This window comes from Alosa pseudoharengus, unplaced genomic scaffold, assembly GCF_046254945.1.
Source record: "Alosa pseudoharengus isolate Yale_2024_CS ecotype anadromous, Long Island Sound unplaced genomic scaffold, YU_APseudo_1.1 YU_APseudo_1.1_scf_1, whole genome shotgun sequence".
Classification (NCBI taxonomy): domain Eukaryota; kingdom Metazoa; phylum Chordata; class Actinopteri; order Clupeiformes; family Clupeidae; genus Alosa; species Alosa pseudoharengus.
The window spans coordinates 10,788,113-10,812,790 of record NW_027468564.1 but is presented as its reverse complement, the minus strand read 5'-3'; the positions used below and the strand labels follow the sequence as shown (position 1 = coordinate 10,812,790).

General features: G+C 40.1%; 1 protein-coding gene across 1 annotated transcript; it reads left to right on the top strand.

Moving 5' to 3' along the window:
- Positions 1–4,153: 4,153 nt before the first annotated feature.
- Positions 4,154–11,797, top strand: LOC143116971 (butyrophilin-like protein 10). Its single transcript, XM_076278391.1, has 4 exons — positions 4,154–4,424; positions 4,509–4,808; positions 11,447–11,510; positions 11,782–11,797. The coding sequence occupies exons 1-4, from the start codon at positions 4,154–4,156 to the stop codon at positions 11,795–11,797; spliced, it is 651 nt and encodes a 216-aa protein (XP_076134506.1).
- Positions 11,798–24,678: the final 12,881 nt, after the last annotated feature.

The following is a 24,678-nucleotide window of genomic DNA, read 5'->3' as shown; positions in this document are numbered from 1 at the left end:
TAGGCTATGCAATACACTTTAATTTGTTTAGTGCTAATAAAATGATTAAGCCTATTTGGAGAGAGAGATGTTTAGAATGTGACAATATGTCAGTCATCGTGTGAACGAAAGTAGGCTATGACTAGGCATAGGCTACTTGTTCTGAGCAAGTGTTGTCAATGAACAGGCTGTGAAACTGTTGTCAGACAGTCATGAACAACTGATGCTAATTATCTGGGAAACATTCCAGCAGCAGTCACGTGCTGAAACCATGAACTGATGCGCGAAGCTTCAAGGTGAACGAAGCTTGGATGAAGTAGGTAACAGGTTCAGGTTCACGTCCAATAATTCACGTTCAACAATTTCAGGATACGCGTTTTTTCATTGGTTGTTGCGTTAAATCTTACCTAGATACAATAGTGCTATTTTCTGATTGGCTATTGTGTAGCCCCTCTCGTTATTTTTGATTGGCTGATAAAGTGGCAGACTCAACTCCAGGGGAGACGCGCTTGCCTTGATTCCTGCCGGTTCCATAGTGAGAGAGCGGCGCGGCCAGGGACATTCTGGGCGCTGCGGCAGCATATTAAATATATAAATAGTTTTTCTGCGTGAGAAATACAAAGTGTGGCGGGAGAGCGTGACAAAAGACTAAAATGAGTGACTGTCACGCTCAATGCGTGACACTTGAGAGCCCTGAGTCCAATTTCAGTGGGGATTTCTCTGGACTTCAAGTTGACTGGTCTGTCGCCGACTCTGACAACTTAAATGTAACTATCGCTCAACATAACCTGAATCAATCTGTTCTACCTGACAACAAAAGTGTTAAGAGTTGGAAACAGAAGATGATTGGCTGGACAAGACCAGAGAAGATGATTGGCCGGATAAGACTAGGGGAGTGACTGGATAGTTATAGCAACAGAAGGTTACTGATATGGGGTGTCTGCACATAGTATGTAGTAGGGTCAAACCGGGACGATTGAAACGGAGGACGAATGAAACATTCCGGTTTTCTCCGAGTGCAACGATGATAGACAGTCATCATTTGGACAAAACATAAAGCATATTAACCTCCGATGCTCAGCCAAATGCCTTCCTGTTACGTCCTGGTATCACGGAGTTACAGGCGATAAACGATTTTTGATGGTCACAAGTTTACATCATTAGCGGTTTATTTTTTTTGATTATTAAAGAGTGTTTTTCATTTAAAGGTTTGACTTCATGCTTATTCAGTAGAGCATTTGGTGCTCTCCCCAATCCCAGACGTTCACATTGCATGATTGTTTGTAATGGATGCAAAACAGCCTATAATGCTAGATGTCTATGGCGGGTCGATTGAAACACCTGTTTCATTTGTCCCGACCAGGCAGTAAACCCCATTTATTCTAAGTCAATGCACACATATCTGTGTTTATACTATATTTTATGCAGGTGAGACATGGAAAAGTAGTTTTAGAAAGATGCAAATATATTTGGGGCTATCAGGTAGGGGGGTCGAGTTTTTCCATGTTAACCTATGGAGACCGACGGCCTGTCGGTCATGAAGGGCACTTATTTGGATGTGTGGTGGCTTTAACCACGTAACAACAGAGTGAAATAACATTTTGTACTATAGAAACATTATATAATTCGAAACATGCATTATTCTAGCTATATTAATGGCATAGTGCATGCTATTTCCATAACCGCGAGATAAGCGCTTTACCATGACGTCAATGAGTTGTTAACAGACATGAACCAAGACATATAGCCCAGCAGCAATCTATCTAAAATAACACATACTTGAAGTACCATTCATGATATGTTGTCAAATATTGAAATTGTGGGAAGTTTACATAATTTAAGCTGTATGTTTCATTCGTCCCCCATGCTGTTTCATTCGTCCCAGCCAGGAGGGACGAATGAAACAAAACGCACGTTCGACTTCTCCTTAAATAACTCTTGAACGGTTTTGTTCAGAGCTGTAAATGCAACTGTATTCGACAGAGGATAGATGTAGGTTGCTAGAGACAAAATATTAACTTTCAGTGTTTTAAGATGTCTTTGTAAATTACATTTAATTAAGAAGTGTTTCATTCGTCCCGGTTCTCCCCTACCAGAGGAATCAGAAAAACCAAGAAATACACCATGACAACAATATAGACAACACAAAGCAGTTGCTGAATAGCAAACAGCACAGCAGACTGAAAGTCTGAGCCTAGATTCAAACACAGGGCCTGTACAAAACAGGAAAAAGTGCTGCCTTTTAAGATATCTAACAGGGGAGCGAGGCATCGTGGCATGTCCGAACAAAAAATGCTGCCTTATAAGATACCTTCATTTTGCCAAATTTTGAAGTCAGCATAGATGTATCCTTCATGCTGCCTTCAACATCCAAAATTCTATTTTATTGTGAGCAATCGAATGTTACGTTATTCTTCGTTCTCTGGTATCCTGACAACGGCGTTCTGTGTTGCTATCTTGCTAGGCTGTCCAAAACAAAGTTTGTAGCCGGTACATTAATGACTGCTACGGCAAGCGACTCGGTAGAGAGCTGAAGACAGCGAGGCTTCCATTTCGTACAGACCCACAGAGTCTTTAGTTGCATTTAAAGAATACTGTATTATTTGCAGTGTAGTAATGCTATTTAAGGGAACTGGCCGTGTAGATTGGCCTTACAGTTTAGAATATGATTTAATGCTACTGTAAAAGGTCTGACTCTACACTACACTACCTGGTAAGAAAGACACAAAGACAGTAATGAAGGTTAATGATTTACAGCACCAGTGTATCACAATGTACTTTGGTCCTAATCATTTAGACTTCACTGTAGCTCAAGGAACTCAAAGCAGCAAAGGTTTTCTCTTCGGTCAATCATGTTTACATGAAACTTTTACTGGTGAGTCTTTTAAAGATCTATCGTTAGGGTTGGACATGTTAGATAGTCTCTTAGTGCTCATAGTGTCTCAGAGGAAATCAACAGCTGTCCTGTGTGAATGGTAGCATGCACCTAGGGTTAGGGTTATCTCATTGTGTCGGAATGTGCAAAAGGTCAAAATGAAATATCCACTGGAATTAGATTAATATTACTGTTTTTTTTTTTTGTCTGTAGTACGTATGACATGTTGCATTGTACAGCTCTGCATGCAACGTAACATAACCTTGTGATCTTTTATTGGAGTGCAGCTCTATGCTGAGTTCCTCTGCCTTCTGCCACATAGTTGTGTACACATTGGATTGTGACGTATGGAAATCTGTATAGAGAGATAGCATTCTCATCTTTTTCAAATTGCTGAGTACTATTTAATTGTGAGTGTGTCAGATTGAACTCACTTTTGTTATTCACCAATATCTTTGCCTCAATATGTGTGGTATGTGCGTGTTTGCATCATTGTACTTAATGCAACCACACAACCAATACAGACATCTTCAACCGTAAGATATAGGCTATTGTACAATTGTGTTGTAATATTGTAATACCCAAGGTGATCAAATTATACATTTAGTTAATATTCAGTTTCCTTGTATGTGGCAAATGACTTGCAAAATCACCCTGAAGCTATATGCTCTTTGTCATGATGTGATCTTGATTTCTGATTTTTCTTTTTCATCTGGTGATACTGCTGTGTTTTCTTTTATGGTACCAGGCTGAAACTTTTCTTGCCAAAATAAATCTGAAAACCACATGGAGACGCATGGAGGCTAATCCACAAGAAAGATAGATCTCCCTGTGAGCTATAAATGGTCCAGGAGAAACAATCATAATAGTTTAATGTAAATGTTAACTATCGTATGAAGACTAGGCTAATGCCACCGATGGCATTTGTGTGTGGCTATTCATCCAAGTACTTGATATATTGTTGGGTGATCCTGCTCCTTGAGTGCAAGCCTACACACAGTTCAGGTAAGGGACACTTCTATTATTACCATTTATATGCATTTGTTTGAACAGACACACTTAGATATTCTCTGGAGTCATTTCTACTGTATGTCAATTTGTACATGATAAGAACAAATGAGTCTGTTGCAATATGCTTGCATAATTTCCCCCAAGAATTAACCCATGAGATTACACAATGAAGCTTTAAAAATTGGAATCTTTATTTGCACAGGGACTTTTCTAGTTATCGGCCCAGGCCGTCCCCTGTATGTGCTTGCTGGTGAAGACTTGGTTCTTCCCTGCTCCCTCGATCCCAGTATGAATGCTGAGAACATGACTGTGCGGTGGCGCAGACTGGAACGCCCAGATCAGAGTTCCTTTGTGCATCTTTACCAAGATGGGAGGGACCAACATGACAAACAGATCCAGTCCTACAAGGGTAGAACCTCTCTGTTCAAAGACGAGCTGCAGAAGGGCAATGCTTCGTTAAAACTCAGCAGTGTGCAAGTGTCAGATGAGGGGGACTACAAATGCATCATAGTGTCTGGAACTCACTACGAGGCTGTTCTGGTACAGGTCAATGTTAGAGGTGAAATCTGTTTTTATGTGAAAAAATTACCCATAAATTAGAAGGATCTTCCGAAGTTTTTAAATGAAATGTCATGTTCTGTAGGTATTGGAAAAGGACCCCGTATCACTCTGGAGGGCACCAGAAAGGATGGTGGGATCAGTCTTGTGTGTGAGTCTAACCGTTGGTGGCCTGAGCCTGTTCTGGAGTGGCTGGACGATCAAGGAAGACTCTTAACTGCACAACAACTCGAGACGAACTTGGGTCCAAATGGTTTCAGATTGAAACAACAGTTGGTTGCGTATTTGAGTCAAACAAACCCTTATGTGTGCAGACTCACACAAAATGGTATAGGACCAGTCTTCAAGAGTAAAGTTGTTAAGGAGGCCACATTATATATCTCAGGTATACCATATACTTTCTGATTGTTTGGCTCAAAGAATAAGCCTAATAGTTATATTTTGACTCATTGTTGGTTTTGTTTTGCAGATGGTGTTTTTACACTACCCTGGAAAATCCCTTTCATTGTAACTTTATCTTTGCTACTTCCTTGCTTAATTTTGGGACCAACAATTTACTGCATAATAAAGAAATTATGGAGTAAAGGTAATTATTTTATTTCAATTTCCAATTCTATTTCTTTTGCTACATGCATGCTACTCTAATAGGAGGGCCTTTAGGGATTTAACTCATTGAATGCCAAGCTGTTTTCGGGAGCTTTGTCCTAGAGTGCCAGCAATCTAGACCATTGTTGATGATTTTTGTACAGCCACAGCATATTCTGTGTTATAGCATATAGCATAACACATACAATGGCTTGTTTAAAAGGTGAGACTTTAAGCTCTCGGTGGGTGCAAACCGTGTATTTCTACACGCCTCTGTTCCTGAGAAATCCCAAGCTAAACAGTGGCTAGTTTTCATCAAAATCACGTTTTTTTTTCTAGAAATGGAGATATAACGTCTTTCATGAAATATGAAGTGTTGCCTGTTACTTACTTGTGTAAACTTTCCGGGAAGTGATCAGCGAGACCTGGCGAGACTGCCACCTAGTGATAGACCCACGGAAATGTCCTGGTTTTGACCTGACGTGCATGTCACTGATTCGACCCAAAGCGGCAACCGAGTTATGATAAAATGTCCAGATAAAATGTCCAGATTGTGCGTTTTCATGAGTTTTCGATCATCATATATTTCATTTCCATTCATCACAGAGTTCCCAAAATCACATATAAGGTGTGTTAGAGTGTCTAGTTTCGTAATTAAAAAAAAAGTAATATTACGTTTTTGGCACTCAACGCATTTGGCACTCAATGAGTTAATGTAGGCTAGGCTACTGAACGTTTTTTTTCCAACAGAATTTGAATGAAGTTTCACATAGCCCACCTGTGACATCCAAAAGGCATCTCTGCTCGCCGACACACTTAACTATTCCAGCCAGCCAGCTATATATTTTTATTTTGGGGGTAGCTCAGTCAGAAAGGGCAGACGGGCAGTGGCCCGAGCGACTTTAGCCCTGACCTGCTTGCTTATTGATTTAAGCTATATATTTCACCATTGCCAGCAAATTGAGCTTTACTTGTGGCGTTGGGTTGGAATTATGATAAAGTTATTGCCATAGAGGTTCAAATAGCATTAGTTTTGTCAACCTAATACTCATTGAAAAACCACGACCTAAGCAGGTGTTATATTTAAACTGCAGGAATTGCATTTATTCATTCAAACCAGGGGCTTATTGCACAAAACTAGGATAAGGGATTAAGCCGGGTGCGCTCCGTGTCAACCAACTTTAAAACTTTGAATGAAATTTCAAAGCAGTCATGTGGATGTGTGTGAAACGAAGCTTCGGACGTCACTGGTCACATGATTATCACAAAATGAATCTGATACAAAGCTTCACTCCAAATTGGTTCATGTCTTCGATACATGCCTTGAAGCAGGGGGTTCACAGGTAACATCACTACTTTCTAGTTTGGTGTACCTAGAAACAATAGTTAACGCTCAATTGTAAACATGGGCGGAAAGTTTGATGGTTGGAGCTACAGGTGGAGAGTAGTCGTTGTTGCATCGTCCATGGACATTCTGCAGTCAATGTTTAAATTACATTTGTTTGACTAGATTGACCCTCTTTATTGGTACTTGAACACCCCCCAACTGAGTAGTTTTAAATTTACATTCGTTCATCTTGAGTACATGGGGTGGAACGACAAAGGTTACAATTGTGCTCAGACACACAGTGTTTCCCATACATTGACTAATCTGTGGCGGGGCGCCACAAAATAAAAATCGGCCGCCACACATAAATATTCTATGTTTAATTTAATTTAAATTAAATATAAGATCAATTCCTTGCATTGCCATTGAGCTGCGCTTTTTATGCACGCAGCATTTCCTTGCCCCGCCCCGCTCTCTCTCGTAGCCCGCTGCCCCTCCTCTGCATGTGCATTTAACAAAATTCACGATTGTTGAAGGATTGTTGTTGCCACATAGAAGCATTGCATAGAAGTCTGGCTAAATTGCTATTAAATCCGCTTAGCATCATGACCATGCTGCGCAAATTTGTTTAAAACTGCTGCATTGAAGATAACTCTGCTAAGATCTTATCACAACATAGTAGGCTACATTGAAGAGACTAAACTAAGTTAAGTTATGCAATCAAGCAGTATCTCAAAGCTAACGTTAGAATACTGTTTGGATGTCGAATTTAGCATGCTTAGCCTACTTACAGCTGCTTGTCAATTTCGTTGAAGGGCTCATTTTATTGACTCTGACACTGAATGTTTGCAAAATCCCGATGTAAGTGTTAAAGTGTTTTCCAAAATTCAAAAGTGCTTGTCCCAAGGAGAAGTACGAACCTTTATTTTAACTATGTAGAAAACGTTATGAGTTGCATCCACATCAGCAGCCTTTAAACTGTGTTACAATTGCAATTTGCAAGGGTTCCCTCACGAACGTTTAAAGTGACAGGCACTCAATTAGACCTATACACTACCAAGACGATGCCCCCCCCCCCTTGTCCAAGTCAGCTACCGCCACAAATTTAATCAAATTCTGTGGGAAACACTGGACACAGCTTTGCATCTGTAAAATCCCCCTCATTCAAGCCTGCATGTGAGATCCCTCCATTTACTTAGCACTTAATTTAATGAGACTTCTCATTATGAAATCAAGCTAATTTGTCTGCCAGTGTGTTAAAGAAGCCCTGGTCTGGTTATTCCTTTGCTGTTTCATGGTTTTCGCCTAATTTGGGCTGGCATTTTTCACAACATAGCTCCCCCTGCAGCTTCGGTAGCAAGTGACTGCCACGCTAAACACCCATTAGCTAGCGAGCTAGCCATCAAGAAACCAAGCTAAACACATATGTGGCTCACAATAAAACGGTCGAGCAAATACATTGTTCAAGAGGCTATCAAACCACATTACAAAAACAAAGTTAACCCAAGGGTTAGGGATTTTCCTGATTGTCCAGGATTTTCATAACCTGGCCCTAGCCAGATGAATGTCGTTCCGCTTAGCTCCGCCTAGCTTCACTCACATCCATCTGGAACCTCTTCCATTGAGAGTGATTTCTCCAACCAACTTTATGGTTTAGCCAATCAGGACGCAGGGCGGGAGTTTCATAGATGTGACATAGCGTAGAAACGACTGTGAGACTGTATTTCAGTTTAATTGAAGCGTGCCTACGTCCATAAACGTATGCACAGCCTTATTGGCTCTACAAAAATTAAGTAGCATAACATGGGTGGTGGTGGTGGGGGCACACACCGTGGAGGTTCATTAGAAATGGTAAGGTGGAGACGGAGAGTGTGTGGGACAAGGAGAGACAGAGAAAGGAAAGTTTATTCCACATAAGCAAAAAAGCAGAACCTAATTATGTATTCCCCCTTTTTTCTCAATGTCCACAACTAAAAACTGTTGAAAATATAACAAAATAATAAAGGTCTGCTATTAAATAAAGCAATTAACTAAGCAAATAACTAGAAATTGTCATTCTTACTAATTTTAGCTATACAATTGTCGCTTAGAATGACGGTTTTTAGATGTGCGAAAGGCGCCGTTGCTTACAAACAAAAAGGTCGATTGGATGGTCAAAATGTCCAGGATTTTTGTCAGACACAGGTGGCAACCCTAGATGAGTCACATCCGGATTTGTTCAGACCGTGACCAGAAAAGTTGCATATTCGTTTTTTCCGCGGAGAAGCAGGGGGAGACCAAGCACCCACCAAACGACCAAACGACCCAAAAAGTGTTGTAGAACCATCAGAACGACTCTCAATCTGCATAATTAAGGTAATTTTTCTGCATTAAAACAAATCAATTAAGCAATGGAGACAGTATTTTAAGTTGATCAACCACTACAGAGCTTGGCCCAGTATATGCTATAGCACCAAATCGCAACCAGTGAATTAGGGGCCAAGCGCTTCCCAAATAGCTTTTTGTAATATTGTTCAAAACAGCACCAAAACTTGTCAGTAGCTTGCTCAGGGCACATAAAACAAACCACTAACAACCTATACTAGTGAACCCAGAGTTTATTACAGAACACTTACCAACTGTCCCCCTACCAGTTCCTCTCGAAGGAAAGTCTGTATAAGTTGATTATCGAATGCAATGCAAAACGAGGGAGCCCATTGAAGATTTGTTCCAGAAAAAAATAATTTAGTTAGTTAGTTAGTTTATTAGTTGTCCCCTTAGGGAAATTCTTTTTCACATTTTCCGAAACGCTTTTCATCCTACATGGTCACAAGCACAGGATGGCACATACATGGTCACAGACATAGGAATGACACATACAGACATACACATTACATACTGTACATCATAGGCATTTGACACAGACTTTAACATAAATTATTGGGGGTTCATGGGAAAAAACATGCATTATTGCACTGCATATATTTATCTGTGGGGCTTTGTGTTGTTGAGTGTTTGGATTGCTAAGGGGATTAGGCTTCTGCTTAAAGGGACACCAGGCAACGTTTTCGTGTTAATTACTCATCTTCGTAAGTCGGTATATGGTTAAATGACTCATTACAGGGTGAATGAAGACTCTCCCGCCCGCCCCTACTGCCTGTAGGAAGAATATCCCGCTTGCAAGTTCAGTGTATCGTACCCGACCGAAGCAGGATCAGTTTACATCCTGCAGGCTAACGAAACGCTAGCGATTGCAAACGTATGTATAATGGCAGAGCCGGCAAAGAAGCAGCGAAAACCCTTGACGGAAGATGCAAAGAAAAGGAAAAGAGCTTCAGACCGAGCAAGGGGGAGTTTCGTAGAGAAAAAGCATCAGGCTTGCCTGGTGTCCCTTTAAGCAGGCTTTATTGCACCTTATGCTTCTAACCTCCTGCCAGAGGGTAGGGGTGAGTAGTAGTATACTTTGTACTTAGCACTTTGAGATCTTCTGATGAAAAGTGCATTATAAATAAAATGTATTATTATTATTATTGTTGTTTGTGGCAGTTTGGCCAAATATAAGGTAATAAACTTTGAATAATTTCATCCCTCATTTTGCATTGCATTCGATAAACACATCTTTGTTCTTTTGAGAGAGTGTTAGGTAAGTCTCTTTATAGGGAAAACAATACAAAATAGATTTTTTTTTTAAATCTTAAAGGTGCTCTAAGCAATGTTGGGTAACGTCACTTCTGTTGATATTCAAACAAAACAGAGAGCTAGCTCCCCCTCCCTCCTATGCAACTGAAACTCTCCTGAACGCACATCTCTTCAGAACAGTTTGTTATGTTTCATGCTGTATGTGACAAAAAAAGACTTGAAAGCATAGAAACTGTGTAACATCAGAATAGAATTGAACAGAATTGAGTTCAGACTTGAGTTCGGTATTTTGGGTCCGGCCCTCCTCAACAGTCCCAGTTTGTCATGTGGCCCCTTGGGGAAATTAGTTGCCCACCCCTGGTATATGTTCTATACAGGACTCATTTTACCATACATTTATAGCCTGACATCTTCAAAATAAAATGTTAGACCAAACAACTTTTCTTACTTACTTGCTTTCTAGACACAGGTGCAACAAGGTTGTTATTTGAGCTAAAGTTGCCCCGTACCATGGTGTTTTGACAAAGCGTACCCCAGATCGAGTCCCTATCCTTGGAATGATCTTTCTGCTCAGAATGTATTAAGTGCTTTTGATTTTAACCTCTAAAGTGACATAATTACAGTGATACAGAATATGCTTCCATCCAAATCAGCTAATAGTACAATTATACATTTTCATGTAACGTGGAAGAGGACAAAAGCAAGACTCAAGACGTTTCCGAGGCGGTGCCCCTGAAACAAGACGTACATACAAACAACATAAGTAAGTAAACAAAATTATTGCAGATATTTTATATTTAGAATTTATATTTAATTTTCATAAGTCCATGTGTGCCCTGAATTTGAAAGTCACGTTTCAGGTGTTTTTAGTAGAGCCAAAATTGACCCCATAAACTCCCAATTCCAAAAAACTTGACGTGCTCTGTAATATGAATAACAACAGAATGCTATGAACAATTATGTTAATAACCCTATATTAATATACAATGTTTTTTGAATATACACTGTATGTTAATTTTGAATTTGATGCATGTAGCACGTCTCAAAAGGTTCATAAAGGGGCATGATTACCACCAAAGATTCTAGAACAGAGCTCTGTTCTAGAATATTTGATTACCACTGTGTTGCTTCATTTAACATGTCTCAAAAGGTTCATAAAGGGGCATGATTACCACTGTGTTGCTTCATTTAACAACATTCTGTAAAATGTTTAGGAGCTGAAGACTCACTGAATACCTCAGCCCAGCTCCCCTGAATACCCCAGCCCAGCTCCCCTGAATACCCACCACCATCTACTCCCCCAGCCCAGCTCCCCTGAATACCCACCACCGCTTTTTACTAGCCCAAGATCATCGGCAGATCCCCTACAAACTGGCAGGCTATGTTATAGCCTGAGACCTTCAGTGGCTGTTTTTCCAACTTTTACAGCACCAAAAAATCCAGCAGGATCTCTTCAGAAGTCATATTCTTAGCTGGCACATAATACGGAGCAGTGGAAATACTGACAGCAACAGCAGGGAAAAAATCACTGACTGTGATTACGAATATGTTTGTTATGTATGACTATGAATATGTTTGTTTTGATATTTTCTGGGTCCCTGCAATCACATGCTCTATTCCTGTATTGATTAAAAATAGAAGGCAATGTTTCCCCTATTTCGTCCAGCAACCAGAACCAATAACTACAGGATCATTAAACCTGATGTCTAACTTCAGTTTGATCAATTTTGAAATTCTTAATAAAACACAGTACAAAGCCTCTCCTCCTCCACTTGCACACTAGATACTCTACCCAACACCTTTATTAAATCTGTTCTTCACCTCATAGGGCCAGATCTGCTTAACATCATAAATTCCTCCGTACAGATGGGCACATTTCCTAAATCTCTAAAGACTGCTGTCAAACCACTTCTCAAAAAGAACAACCTAGATACATCCATACTAAGCAACTACAGGCTCATATCAAACCTACCATTCATTGGCAAAATTGAAAAAAATAGTTTTTAATCAACTCAACTTTTTTGACACTTAACAACTGCCTGGACAACTTTCAGTCAGATTTCCGGACTAATCATAGCACAGAAACAGCTCTTGCCAAAGTCATAAGTGACATCCGGCTAAATACAGATGCAGGGAAGTCATCCATTCTAATATTACTGGACCTCAGTGCATGCCTTCAACACTGTGGACCACAACATATTGTGGTTGGCTTCATGGGTGTTGTAATCAGCTGGCTACAATCCTATCTTATGGACAGGACTTTCTCTGTTAAAACATATTTGACCTGTGGAGTACCCCAGGGCTCAATTCTGGGTCCACTACTTTTCAACCTTCACATGCTCCCACTTGGTCAATTCATAAAGAACAAATCAATCTAGCTATGCTGACGACACACACATGTATCTACCTCTGATGCCAAATTACTAAAACCCCATTTAAACTCTCTGCATTGAAGAGATAGATACATGGATGTCACAGAACTTTCTCCAGCTCAGCAAAAATAAAACCGAGGCTGTAGAGGAAAGATGCAAGATTTCTGCCTTACTTGAAATGAAGGGCTTAATTGCAAAGGATGTGGTAAGAGACCTCGGCGTCCTTATAGATAATGATCTAAATTTTAAAGCAGTCACAAAATCAGCATACTTTCATCTTAAAAACATAAATAAACTTAAAGGATTTATGTCTAAGGAGGATCTTGAAAAAAACATTCACGCTTTTATTTCTAGTGGGATTGATTATTGCAATGTGCTCTAAACTGGCACAGGATAGTGCAGCCAGGGTCCTTACTAAAACAAAGAGAACAGATCATATAAGTCCTTACACTGGCTCCCAATAAGATATAGAATCGCATGACATGTTCAAACAATATTATCAACCAAGAACCCTTAGATCACAACATAAGCAACTACTAACTACTAGAAACCTATTGTCAGAACAAAACAAGGTGAAGCAGCTTTTAACCACTATGGCGTCCACCTCTGGAACCAGCTTCCAGAGAACATAAAAAATGCCCCAACTATCACCACTTTTAAAACTAGGCTATGCCAAAAGGTTGCAAGACAATGTGGGAGAAACATGGAATCAAAATAAGAAGCGTTTTCATCTTTTTCAACATTTAAAAAAAAATGGCATGTCCATACCCTTTTTAAATAATCAATAGAAATATCTTTATTTGCATTCACAGCTCTCAAAATGATTCATATAATACCTACCAAGCCTCCTCATGGCTCCACAATGATACTACACTGTACCTTATGAAGAGCAATCCGGGTTTTGAGTCAAGAACGATTATTTGCGGTCTGGACTCTCACTCTCCCACTCTAAAATGTTGATATTGTTCTCTGTTAACCATTTCTTACATCATTAATACATTATACAAACTAATATATTTTTATAGCTATTCTCCACTTTGGGGATGGTGTTTTGGTGGATAAAATGTTCACCCCATCCCAAAATGGATCACTTGCTGATCTGATCATGGATCACTCTTCTCCAAACATGCACAACTCAGCTTAACCTCTATAAGGGCACACCTGGACAAAGAATTTAGCTTTCATTGGATTTTTTTTGACCCAGGGACATGGCCTGAGATTTCAATTGTGGGGGTGAGAAAATTATTCTTTTGGGATGTTTTTCAACCAGGGGGACCTGGTGACTTTCTCAGAGTAAACAGTAACACTAAAACAAGAGGCTTAAGATTCTGGAGGAAAATATCAGGCAGTGTGCCGAGAGACCTGCCACAATAGGCGGCATTTGACCATTAAACCACACAATGATCCAAAACATACAGCCAAAAAAGGCAAGAAATGGTTAACTGAGAACAATATCAACATCTTTGAGTGGCCCAGCCATAGTCCAGACCTCAATTCATCAAAAAAGTGAGCACGAGGCTAGAGTGATGGCAAATAATCGTTCCTGACTCAAAACCCGGGTTGCTGCTAAAAAGGTCTAAAGTCATTGTGGAGACATGGAGAGGCTTTGTAGGTATTATATTTTGAGAGCTGTGAATGCAAATAAAGATGTTTCCAGTGACTGTTAAAAAAGGGTATGAATAATTTTGGACACGCCATTTTTCATAAAAATGTTAAAACGACAAAAAGACTTCTTTTTTATTCCATGCTTCTACCACATTGTCTTACAACCTTTTGTCATGTGGCAGTGTATTTTCAGTCAGAACAAACATATTGGTCAAGAGAAAATCTACTTTTGAAAAGAGAAAATCAGTATTTGCCAGGGGTATAAATAATTTTGATCTTAACTGCATATATGTGTGTATGTATACATGTACGTATGTACAGTATGTATATGTGTATACACACACACACACACACACATATATACAGTATATATATGTGTGTGTGTGTGTGTGTGTGTGTGTGTGTGTATACGTGTATATATATATATATATATTTTTTTTTTTTTTTTTAAATGGACTCTTTGATGTTTTTATATATACATATTCGTTTTTCTACTATTGCTAAATTTGTATAGTTTAATATTTTTATTTTTCACTTTTTATCATTGTTTTTTGTATGAAGCACATGACATTGCCACCGTGTATAAAATGCGCTATAAAAATAAATTTGCCTTGCCAACAGCTGTGCGGTTGCGTGCCAGAAGTTGTAACAAAGCCACGCAAAGTCATTAAGAAAGCACTTGTCACTGCAAATATGCACATAGTATGACTATACATGCCTTTATATTTTCTTTATAACTGAATTAGTTGAAAACACCTTTGGAAAAATGCCCTCCATTTCCAGTCAACTACTACAGAAGGCTATTCATCAAACGTACAAGTAACAAGTACGACAAGTAACAGTTACAATAGTAGAGCGGCTACAAGGCCAATTTGGCAAGAATCGTGCAAATTATGATACAAGCATGAAACTTGGTAGGTATGTGCTTATGACCAATACAATCAAATCTACCTGATTGGCCACTTGAAATGGTGGCCATTTTCCAAGATGGCCACCAAAAAAGACTCCAGAAATTGATTTATTACATAGAATTGACCTAGCAAATTATGATACAAGCACAAAACTCAATATGTATGTGCTCAAGAGCAATACAATGAAATCTACCTGATTGGCCACTTGAAATGGTGGCCATTTTCCAAGATGGCTGCCAAAAAAGACCCTAGAAATTGATTTATTGCACAGAATTGTCAAAGCAAATTATGATGGACGCATGAAATTTGGCATGGATGTGATCAAGACCAATACAATCAAATCCACTTGATTTGCTACTTGAAATGCTGGCCATTTTCCAAGATGGCGTCCAAAAAGACCCGAGAAATTTGCAAATTTCAAATGTGCAAATTGCAAATGTGCTGTAAATAATTGTTCACTCTCCTTAAATATGTTTCCATAAATGATGAAGTGATACAGATATTAAAAATGTTCCACTATGACAAATAAGCCACTTATGACACACAAATAGCATGGTGATAACATGCTAATAATACCAGTTCTTAATGTCAATGGAGGGCGTTGCGTGATGCCACCCCCCACCCCCCCAAACAAATAAAATGGTTATGACATGCTAATAATATAATGACACTAATATGCTAATAACGGCAATTCATGGTTTTCTCGATGTTGCTGTTAAACAAAAGATGCGTGTACACCAGAAACAACCTCAGCTACCAAGTAGCCAAGGTCGTTGAAGAAGCTTTCTCATGAATTCGCTTTTTTCGCTCTGGACGTGACATTGACATGTTTGATTTAGCTAATCACATAACGGCTCTGGCTTGTCAGTAGTGCTGGGCGGTATCACACCGTATCCAGGTGTATATTTTTAATATACCGCCATACCGGTGCATTTGATTACACAACATTTGGAACGCTGCGCCGCGCGACAGTGTTTCAGACGGGACTTTTTTCACACGCACGCATGGTGCCACTGCGAGGCAGTGAGGGTAAACACAAAACACCTTAAGTTTTTCCCCTGAAGTATGACCCTTAAGGCTTAATTTCTCCTTAGGTAAGGGGTTTATTTAAGGGTGTTGCACAGAATAATACCTTAAATTGTTTCTTTAGTTAAGGAAAAACGTTAAGGGATACATACTGCATTGAAAAGGATTTAGAATCTAGCCTACCGTCACGAAAATTCTATTCATGGGTTTCATCAGGTCCCTTTCCACAGGTGTTTTAATCAAGCACCATGCAGTCTGCATTCATAATCTACGTGCTTGATTTTATACACCTGTGGAAAGGGACCTGATGAAACCCATGAATTGAGATTGTTCAACAGCTGTAAAGTCAAAGTCAAAGTCAAAGTCAGCTTTATTGTCAATTTCTTCCCATGTTCCAGACATACAAAGAGATCGAAATTACGTTTCTCACTATCCCACGGTGGAGACAAGACATATTTTACCAATTTTAAGTCCACAGACAAACATAACATTCAAGTAAACAAAAAAGTAAGTAAATAAGTAAATAAGAGGGCACATATAATGAAAAAAATAAGAGCAGCAAAATTTGGTTGAAATTGTGCATAGACAGTCAATAAAATACTAGTGCAAAGTCAGGCCAATAAGAGGCTGAGGTAGTTCTGTTTGACCTAAGTAAGAAATAAAGTGGCATAGTGGTGCAAGTTATGTAAGAGCAGCAGAAGTGTTGTGTTTTCAGGACAACAGCGACAAGTTGCAAAGTGTACAAGTGTGCAAGTGGAGTGGTGCAGGTGGCCATTGTGGGTCCAATGTCCAGGATGTTATGTAGCTGAGGGTGGAGGGGGGAGAGGAGGGAGAGAGTTCAGCATCCTAACAGCTTGGTGTATGAAGCTGTTGGTGAGTCTGGTAGTGCGGGAGCGCAGGCTTCTGTACCTCTTCCCAGAGGGCAGTAGATCAAACAGATTGTGAGCGGGGTGACTTGCATCACTCACAATTTTGGTCGCCTTGCGGGTGAGGTGGGTGGTGTAAATGTCCTTCAGGGAGGGGAGTGAAGCACCAATAATCCTTCCAGCTGTGTTCACTATGCGCTGCAGGGCTTTCCTGTTGTATTCAGTGCAGCTTCCGCCCCACACAGCGATACAGCTGGAGAGGATGCTCTCAATGGTGCCTCGGTAGAATGTGGTCATGATGGCTGGTGGAGCACTTGCTCGCCTGAGTTTCCGCAGGAAGTACAGGCGGCGCTGAGCTCTCTTCGCCAGTGATGCTGTGTTGGTGGTCCAGGAGAGGTCTTCACTGATGTGCACCCCCAGGAATTTGGTGCTGCTCACTCTCTCCACCACAGCACCGTCGATGGTCAGTGGCAGGTGTTGGGTGTGACCTCTCCGGAAGTCAACAACAATCTCTTTGGTCTTGCTGACGTTCAGCAGGAGGTTGTTGTCCCTGCACCACGTGGTCAGATGGTCGACCTCCAACCTGTATTGAGTCTCGTCGCCCTTGGTGATGAGACCCACCAGAGTTGTGTCGTCAGCAAATTTCACTATGTGATTGTTGCTGTAGGTTGCAGTGCAGTCATGCGTCAGCAGGGTGAAGAGCAGCGGACTGAGCACGCAGCCTTGGGGGGCCCCTGTGCTCAGTGTGATGCTGCTTGAGGTATTGTTGCCAACACGTACTACTTGAGGCCTCTGACAGAGGAAGTCCAGTAGCCAGTTGCAGAGGTAGGTACTGAGTCCCAGTTTGTCAAGTTTGCAGATGAGTTGTTGTGGTATTATGGTGTTGAATGCAGAACTGAAGTCTATAAACAGCAATCTCACATATGAGTCTCTTTTTTCCAGGTGGGTGAGGGCTGGGTGGAGGGCAGAGCAGATTGCATCCTCTGTAGACCGTTTGGCTCGGTATGCAAACTGGAAGGGGTCCAGGGTGGGGGGGAGAATGGATTTGATATGTGACATGACAAGCCGCTCAAAGCACTTCATGATGATGGGTGTCAGTGCCACAGGGCGGTAGTCATTGAAGCAGGATGGAGCAGTTTTCTTCGGCACAGGTATGATGATGGCAGCTTTGAAACAAGATGGGACGATGGCTTGCTTCAGGGAAGTGTTAAAGATGTCTGTGAAGACATCCTTAAGCTCCCCTGCGCAGTCCTTCAGCGCACGACCAGGGATGTTGTCTGGACCTGTTGCCTTACGGGTGTTGATAGCAGCAAGTGTCCTCTTCACGCTGTCGGCAGAGAGGCACAGGGGCTGCGGGTCTTGGGGGGATGGGTCTTCTGTGGGCAGGTGCTGTTTTGTGCTTCAAAGCGAGCAAAGAAGCGGTTCAGATTGTTGAGCAGAGGGATGTTGCTCTCGCAGCTCTGTGGCGCGGGCTTGTAGTGCGTGAGGGCCTGAATGCCCTGCCATAGGCTTTGTGCGTTCCTGCTGTCTTTGAAGTGGGTGGTTATCTTGTGAGTGTATTCCTTTTTTGCTTTCTTGATGCCACGGGACAGGTTGGCTCTCGCTGTTCTCATGCCAGCTTCATCCCCAGCTCTGTAGGCTTTGTCTCTGGCCCTCAGCAGCCTGAGGACATCCCCTGTCAGCCATGGCTTCCAGTTAGCCCGAGTGATGATGTCTTTTGTGTGGGTCACATCATCAATGCACTTGGTGATGTAAGAGGTTACAGTGTCTGTATACTCCTCTATGTCTGTCTGGTTGTTGTAAGTGTAACTGTAACTAGCTGGCTAGTGCTAGGTGATGTCGTTAGTTAGCAACCCACCGAACACAGTGAAGTTTAATGATCTTATCACTCATCTCACCTTAAGAATATTCGCTGAATTTATCCAGGTAGCAAGTAAAGCATGTTATAGACATGCACTGAGCAATACTAGCTGGCTAGTTAGAAATGATCCTGACTGTCATCAGTGCACCAAAACAAACTTTTTTGTTAATGTTTTGCCTAGCGAACCGAACCGAAGCTCATGGCAGGCTAACAAGACATCCACATCCACATGAAGTTAACGTTAGCCTACCACTAACGTCATGTAAACCACACAATAACAATACATTTCTGATAGGCCTATTTGACAGAGTAAGCATATTAACAGAGAGGTTTTATTTGAAATTGTATAATTTTCAAAAAAGTATAATTATTGCAAGTTGCACTACTTTTTGTATTGGTTTTATACAAGATGTACTTGTGAAATTTGCACAGTAAAAGTTCTGTATTTTCACTGCAATTGTCTTTGCATTCTGATTAGATTCTTCATTAGAATCATGAGTGGCTCTTTGTAAACAGCATAATTTTCTGGGGCCATGCAAAACTGCATTACCACTAGTGTGGAGTTATTCTACATCATGACAGTAAAATAGACCATCCTTAGCAAATGTACTGCAGCAATTCCTCTCTCAACCTGTAGAAAATGCTGTGAACATCTGATTATGCATGGTAAAAAAAATACCGTCATATACCGTGAAACCGTACGAATTTTGAAAAATACCGTGATATACATTTTTGGTCATACCGCCCAGCACTACTTGTCAGCCTGGGACATTCGAAGATAAGAGCATTCCAATTGTTTTTTGCCAATTAGCTGACTTTTAATTGCTAAATCGCTTAATCGCTCTGGTCGCCCAGATTGGTTCGCTCCCGGCGAATTCACTTTGGTCGCTTTATTCGCTGACCCTCCATAGACAAATAATGACTTCCGTCTTTCCGGTCGCATAGGTCGCTTTTGGTTTTACATGCAAATAACAGCGGTAACAGTTATTAACGACAAATATAAGCCCCTTATAACCAGGGCTTTGAACCGGTTCAAGGAACGAAAACGAAAACCGGGAACTTTTTGTATTTTACAGGGAACAGAAACGAAACCGGAAACGTTATTATTTTTTATGTTCTGGAACAGGAACACTTATTTAAAATAATGGTAACCGGTTAATACCGGTTTTATTTCGTTCCTCAAAGTTTTCGTTGCCTAATTAACTAAAAAAAAAATCATTATTTTCCTGCGCACGTTACGGCTGAGGTTCACTTCCTGTGTGACATCACATCAGACATTCGCTGACTGAATGGAGAGAGAGCGATGGATTACAAAGTCTCCACTCCACATCTTAAATAAGAGGTGAATTACGATCCATCGTTAATTAACCCTTAGAACCCTAAGCTGTTTTTAGGGCATTTTCACTACCTTTATTCATAAGGATTTATTCTGGTCATTGTAAGTGCCACACACATATATTATATATTGTTTTTTTCAGGAGAGTTTAGGCTATTCAGATCTACCATCATTTCATGTATTAATACTAGAATTGATTTTATTTTGATTTTTAAAGAATTAAAATATAAAAAGAGTATTATAAAAATTCTTATATTTCGACATGTATCTCACCACAGCAAGCTCACAGCTTCACATGCATTTCATGTGTGTGTAGGGCAGACTGTCCTGAATCGGGCAATATAATTGCCATGTTGGAGGGATACTCTGGGGCTAAGCAATTTACAGAAGTATTTGCTGTGTGATTTACAGAAATAAATGCCATTTTTTATTTAGTGATGAAAAATGACCTTTCTGCGCTCCATATCTGTGACACGAACTGATCTGACCTGACTTGACCCGAGGTTGCGTGTTAGCCTGCGTGCCTGTGTGTATGCAGTCATAATAATTCTCAACTCTTTACTGCATTACCATGAACAAAGTAAAGGCAAAAAAGGTGTTTATTTGTTGAACAAATTGGGATGCAATGTGAGCCTTGAATTGGATGCCATGCAGGAATTTGCTAGGATCTCAAAACCGGAATATGAACATGCTTTGCCATAGAGAAACACATGATAGCATTGGATTATAAACATGCTTTGCCACAAGAACAGACAAAAACGTGGGGTAAGTCCAGCTATATGAAGTTATTATTTTGCTGTCACTTCGTCTGTTTTATAACCCAGAAGGATGTACTTGGTATCAAATGATAGCTCTGAGTCTCCTCTTTCATCTGACATGCGTGGCATATCTATGCGATCACGGGTCCGCGAGTAATTCAAACGAGAGTAATGAGTGTGCAGCGTTGGTTTGTGTACATGACGTTATTATTTTGCAGTCACTTCGTCTGGTTTTATAAGCCAGAAGGATCGATAAACAATCGATACCAATGGATAGCCCTGTGCCCCCTCTTTCATCTGATATGCTTGCCATATCGATGCGATCACGGGTTCGCGAGTAATTCAAACTAGAGTAATGTGTGTGCAGGTGAACGCAGAGAAGTATAGACTGTAAATATGATGCAATTTGATTTAATTTCATGATTTTTTTTTATTTTCATACTTGATCGTACAGACAAGTGTGTAGTCTCGTTGGAAAGCCCCACTTCTGCTCTGTCGTGCAATAAAGGTTTCATCTCGCTGCGATGAACCATTCCGGAGCAATGTAACAGAGAAGAAAGGGTGTGTTTTTTGACGCACTTTGCGTCAATTGGGTTCTAAGGGTTAAAACGCTCATTCCAAACACAATATCAATAGCTATATTTGTCGATTCCACGTTAATAATGGACTAGCGAACATTAGGCCCAGGCGCGCCTGCAGGTGTACGTCCGTACGGACTGTGCGTACCATCAAGCTACTCAACAGAACATTTCCCTTGAGTGTGTGTATTCACACCAAATTGGCCTACCATACCTTCCCAAATATGCACAGTATCCCTTTAGCTGCATGCCATTGGGCTATTTACCATCTATTACGTAAAGTTAGTGAAAAATTAACGTGCACGCATTTTGTTTGAGCAGGAGAGAGAATACGCACGCAGACACGCAATAGGCTACTTGTTGTTTTCTTTTACTCGGCTATCTATATATGGTTATCAGCACACAATGTTGAGCTAATTCACTAACTCAATACTCATCATGGACATCACAAGTTTAAACAACTAAAACAGAAAGGATGGAGGCAGCAAAGCTAGGAGTTATTCCAGATGGGCAAGGTAGGCAATTGGTGTGCTTGTCAGAACGTTAGACTGCGCTAAAGCCAGACGTCACGTTACGCTAGAACAAAACTAAAGGTAACTTTAGGCTGTATAGGGCTGTATCAAGTTGTCCAAATGAATAGGTCATTGTAGACATTGTCGTTGTATTATTGCATGTGGATGTTGTTATGCTATGTAGGCTACATTTTTGCTGACCAATGCACGGACCTAAAACGGACAAATATTGTTCACGAGTGATTTTTTTTTGCGGGAGGTGGGGGGGGTTAATGGGTGTGTGTACCATAGCATTAATTCCTGCAGGCGCCCCTGATTAGGCCTACTAGATAGCCTTTCCCCCGACGACAGTTGCAATTTGTTGTTGCCCGAGTGACATAACCATGTGTCTCAATAATGTCGTTACGTTTGTGTGGAAATTTTCTCTTTTAACAATAAACTACACATTTGAAATAATTGTAGGCCTATTTAATTATTATTATTATTAATAATATAATTATTATTATGTAATAATGGTTGTAATATTATAACATTTGGTTTAAGCTGGATGAGAAAGATGTGACATAATTCTATAGCATTAAACAGCTGACAGGAACGAAATTAACCCTTCCGGGAACAGTATTTTTTTGTTCTAACCGGTTCGGGAACGTCAATTTATTGGTGGAACTCATAACCGGAAACGTTATAATTCCGTTTCTGTTCGGAACGAACCGATTGGGAAAAAAAATCGGTTCAAAGCCCTGCTTATAACACACTGATAACATGGTGATAACATGCTAATAATGACAATTCTTGATGTCAATGGAGGGTGGTGCGTGATGCGATACCATTGTGGTAATAATATGCTAATAACGATAATTTATGATTTTCTCGATATGGGCGTTTAAAAACACTAATAACGTGCTAATGGTACTAACGGTAATAATATGGTAATAATGTGCTGCTCACTATAATTTGTGTTCTCTGCGACAATTACCCCAGAGTTAGAGAACAAGGCGACCAGAGTGAATCAATCAGCAGTGGTCCAATGTTGCTGTAAGTAGCTAAAATTAATTCCGAATAACCTCAGTGGCTGGTTTAATTCAGATAGTTTTGGTCTAAATATTGTAAGGATATCGAGAGTGATATACAGTACATATACTCAAATGTAAAACGGCATATACAGTGTAATTTGTAGTAGGAGAGTAGGCTACAAAGTAGGGCAGTAAGAACAGACAGGAATATTATATATGAGGCATACTAGCATATAAGTGTTCTGTGTAACCACTCTGAAGGCCTGACTGACCACACCGTCAAAAAAAGTTTGGTTTGACTAACTGTACCAACATTGCCCTTTTCCATGCTCAAGGTGAGGGTGGGTAAAGAAATATTACATCTTACTTGTGACATGGTCAGAATAATCAGCAATTGATATTGATATACTGCCACACCACTCATCAAAGGCATTTTCTTCTTCTCCACCTGCTGTATGTGTTTGCACAGCTTTGTTAAAACAGGCTTACATTGTTGAAAAACAAATAGCATTTTTATACACGTGCGTCTCTCTGTTAAAATACCTACACTAAATTCTGAATCACATTTTGCCAATCAGCCCAAAACGAATTGAAATTTAAATAACTGTTCCATGCATGGATTCAAAAGGTGATCAAAAGATCATACCTCAATCTGATTTTTTAGATTAACAATGGACAACGAACGTATAACACACACTGACTGGTCAAAGTGCTGTCTGTGTCAGCAGGATACAAAAGAACAATTAAAGTCTCCTGATTCGAATCCTGCAAAGACAGATAAAGATGGCTATACAACATTAGCAAAAAATATCCCCTTGTTCCACTCTCTGCATTGCCTATCAAACTTGATTGTGCAAGACTTGACACAGGAGGTGGAATAGAACAAACGCTCAGACAGAATAAAGCCAGATACCACGAAAACTGCAGGCTTTTATTTAATAATAGTAAGCTGAAGAGAGCAGAGAAAAGAACAGTTAAGATGAAACACTGAATTTGTGAAACACTGAATCTCAGTTATGTGCCTTTTTGCTTGATTTTTGCTTGATTGAATTTCCAATGACTTCATCATAGAAGGAAACAGAAATGTAGTGAATGTTAACATTGATTTGGGCCACATCTGCTAAATTAATTGCAATGTCACATTGCTGATGTCACAATCGGCAATGTTAAGTCTATGGGGATTTTTAAAAAGTTTTTCTTTAATAGTTTAAAAAGCATAAAAGTTTCAAAGTTGAAAAGACACAGCAGCTTGGTCCATTTGAATACCTACGTTACAAAGTTTGAATGAAGTTTCTAAGTTAAACTGTTCAAGAGAAATTGCGTACGGAATAAGTGGTAAGCGGAATAATAAGAAGAAGTTGCCTAGGAAGAACAGTACAGTGCATTTTCATGCACTGTAAAGAGTGATTACATTTAACTAGAAAAATAAATACAAAAATTAACATAACATTACATAAAATTAAGAACATAACATAAAAACAAAAAAAAAACCATGATGCCAGATGAAGCTGTGGTCAAAAATATCCAGGCAACACTCAGGTGTGAGGAACCACTGCAGGTTTATTCACGATACCGGGAGCAGGTCACTAGCAACATCATGTTCCAGTAACACTACTCAAAGTTCTCTAGGGCGAAGCCCCATCTTATACATGATAATTACATTGGTAATACAAATCACATGAGTACAATGGTCTTTTCCAAAAAATCCTCATACATGCAGAAATACAACAATACATATACACTTCTTGGACATAGCATGTGATCCATGCGCCATACGCAAGTCATGGGGCTACTCCAAGTAAGTAGATAATTGGTCAATACAATACATATACATCCTTCAGCATTCTCTTGCCATAGTCTAGTTCCTGCTGGGATATTCCTAATATT

What these genes read in the sequence shown, in the direction of transcription:
- LOC143116971 (XM_076278391.1), top strand. Translation starts at nt 4,154, where the DNA reads ATGAATGCTGAGAACATGACTGTGCGGTGGCGCAGACTGGAACGCCCA. An exon ending in GGTACAGGTCAATGTTAGAG is followed by an intron (nt 4,425 to 4,508) that starts GTGAAATCTGTT and finishes CATGTTCTGTAG; the next exon opens with GTATTGGAAAAGGACCCCGT. An exon ending in GGCCACATTATATATCTCAG is followed by an intron (nt 4,809 to 11,446) that starts GTATACCATATA and finishes AATACGGAGCAG; the next exon opens with TGGAAATACTGACAGCAACA.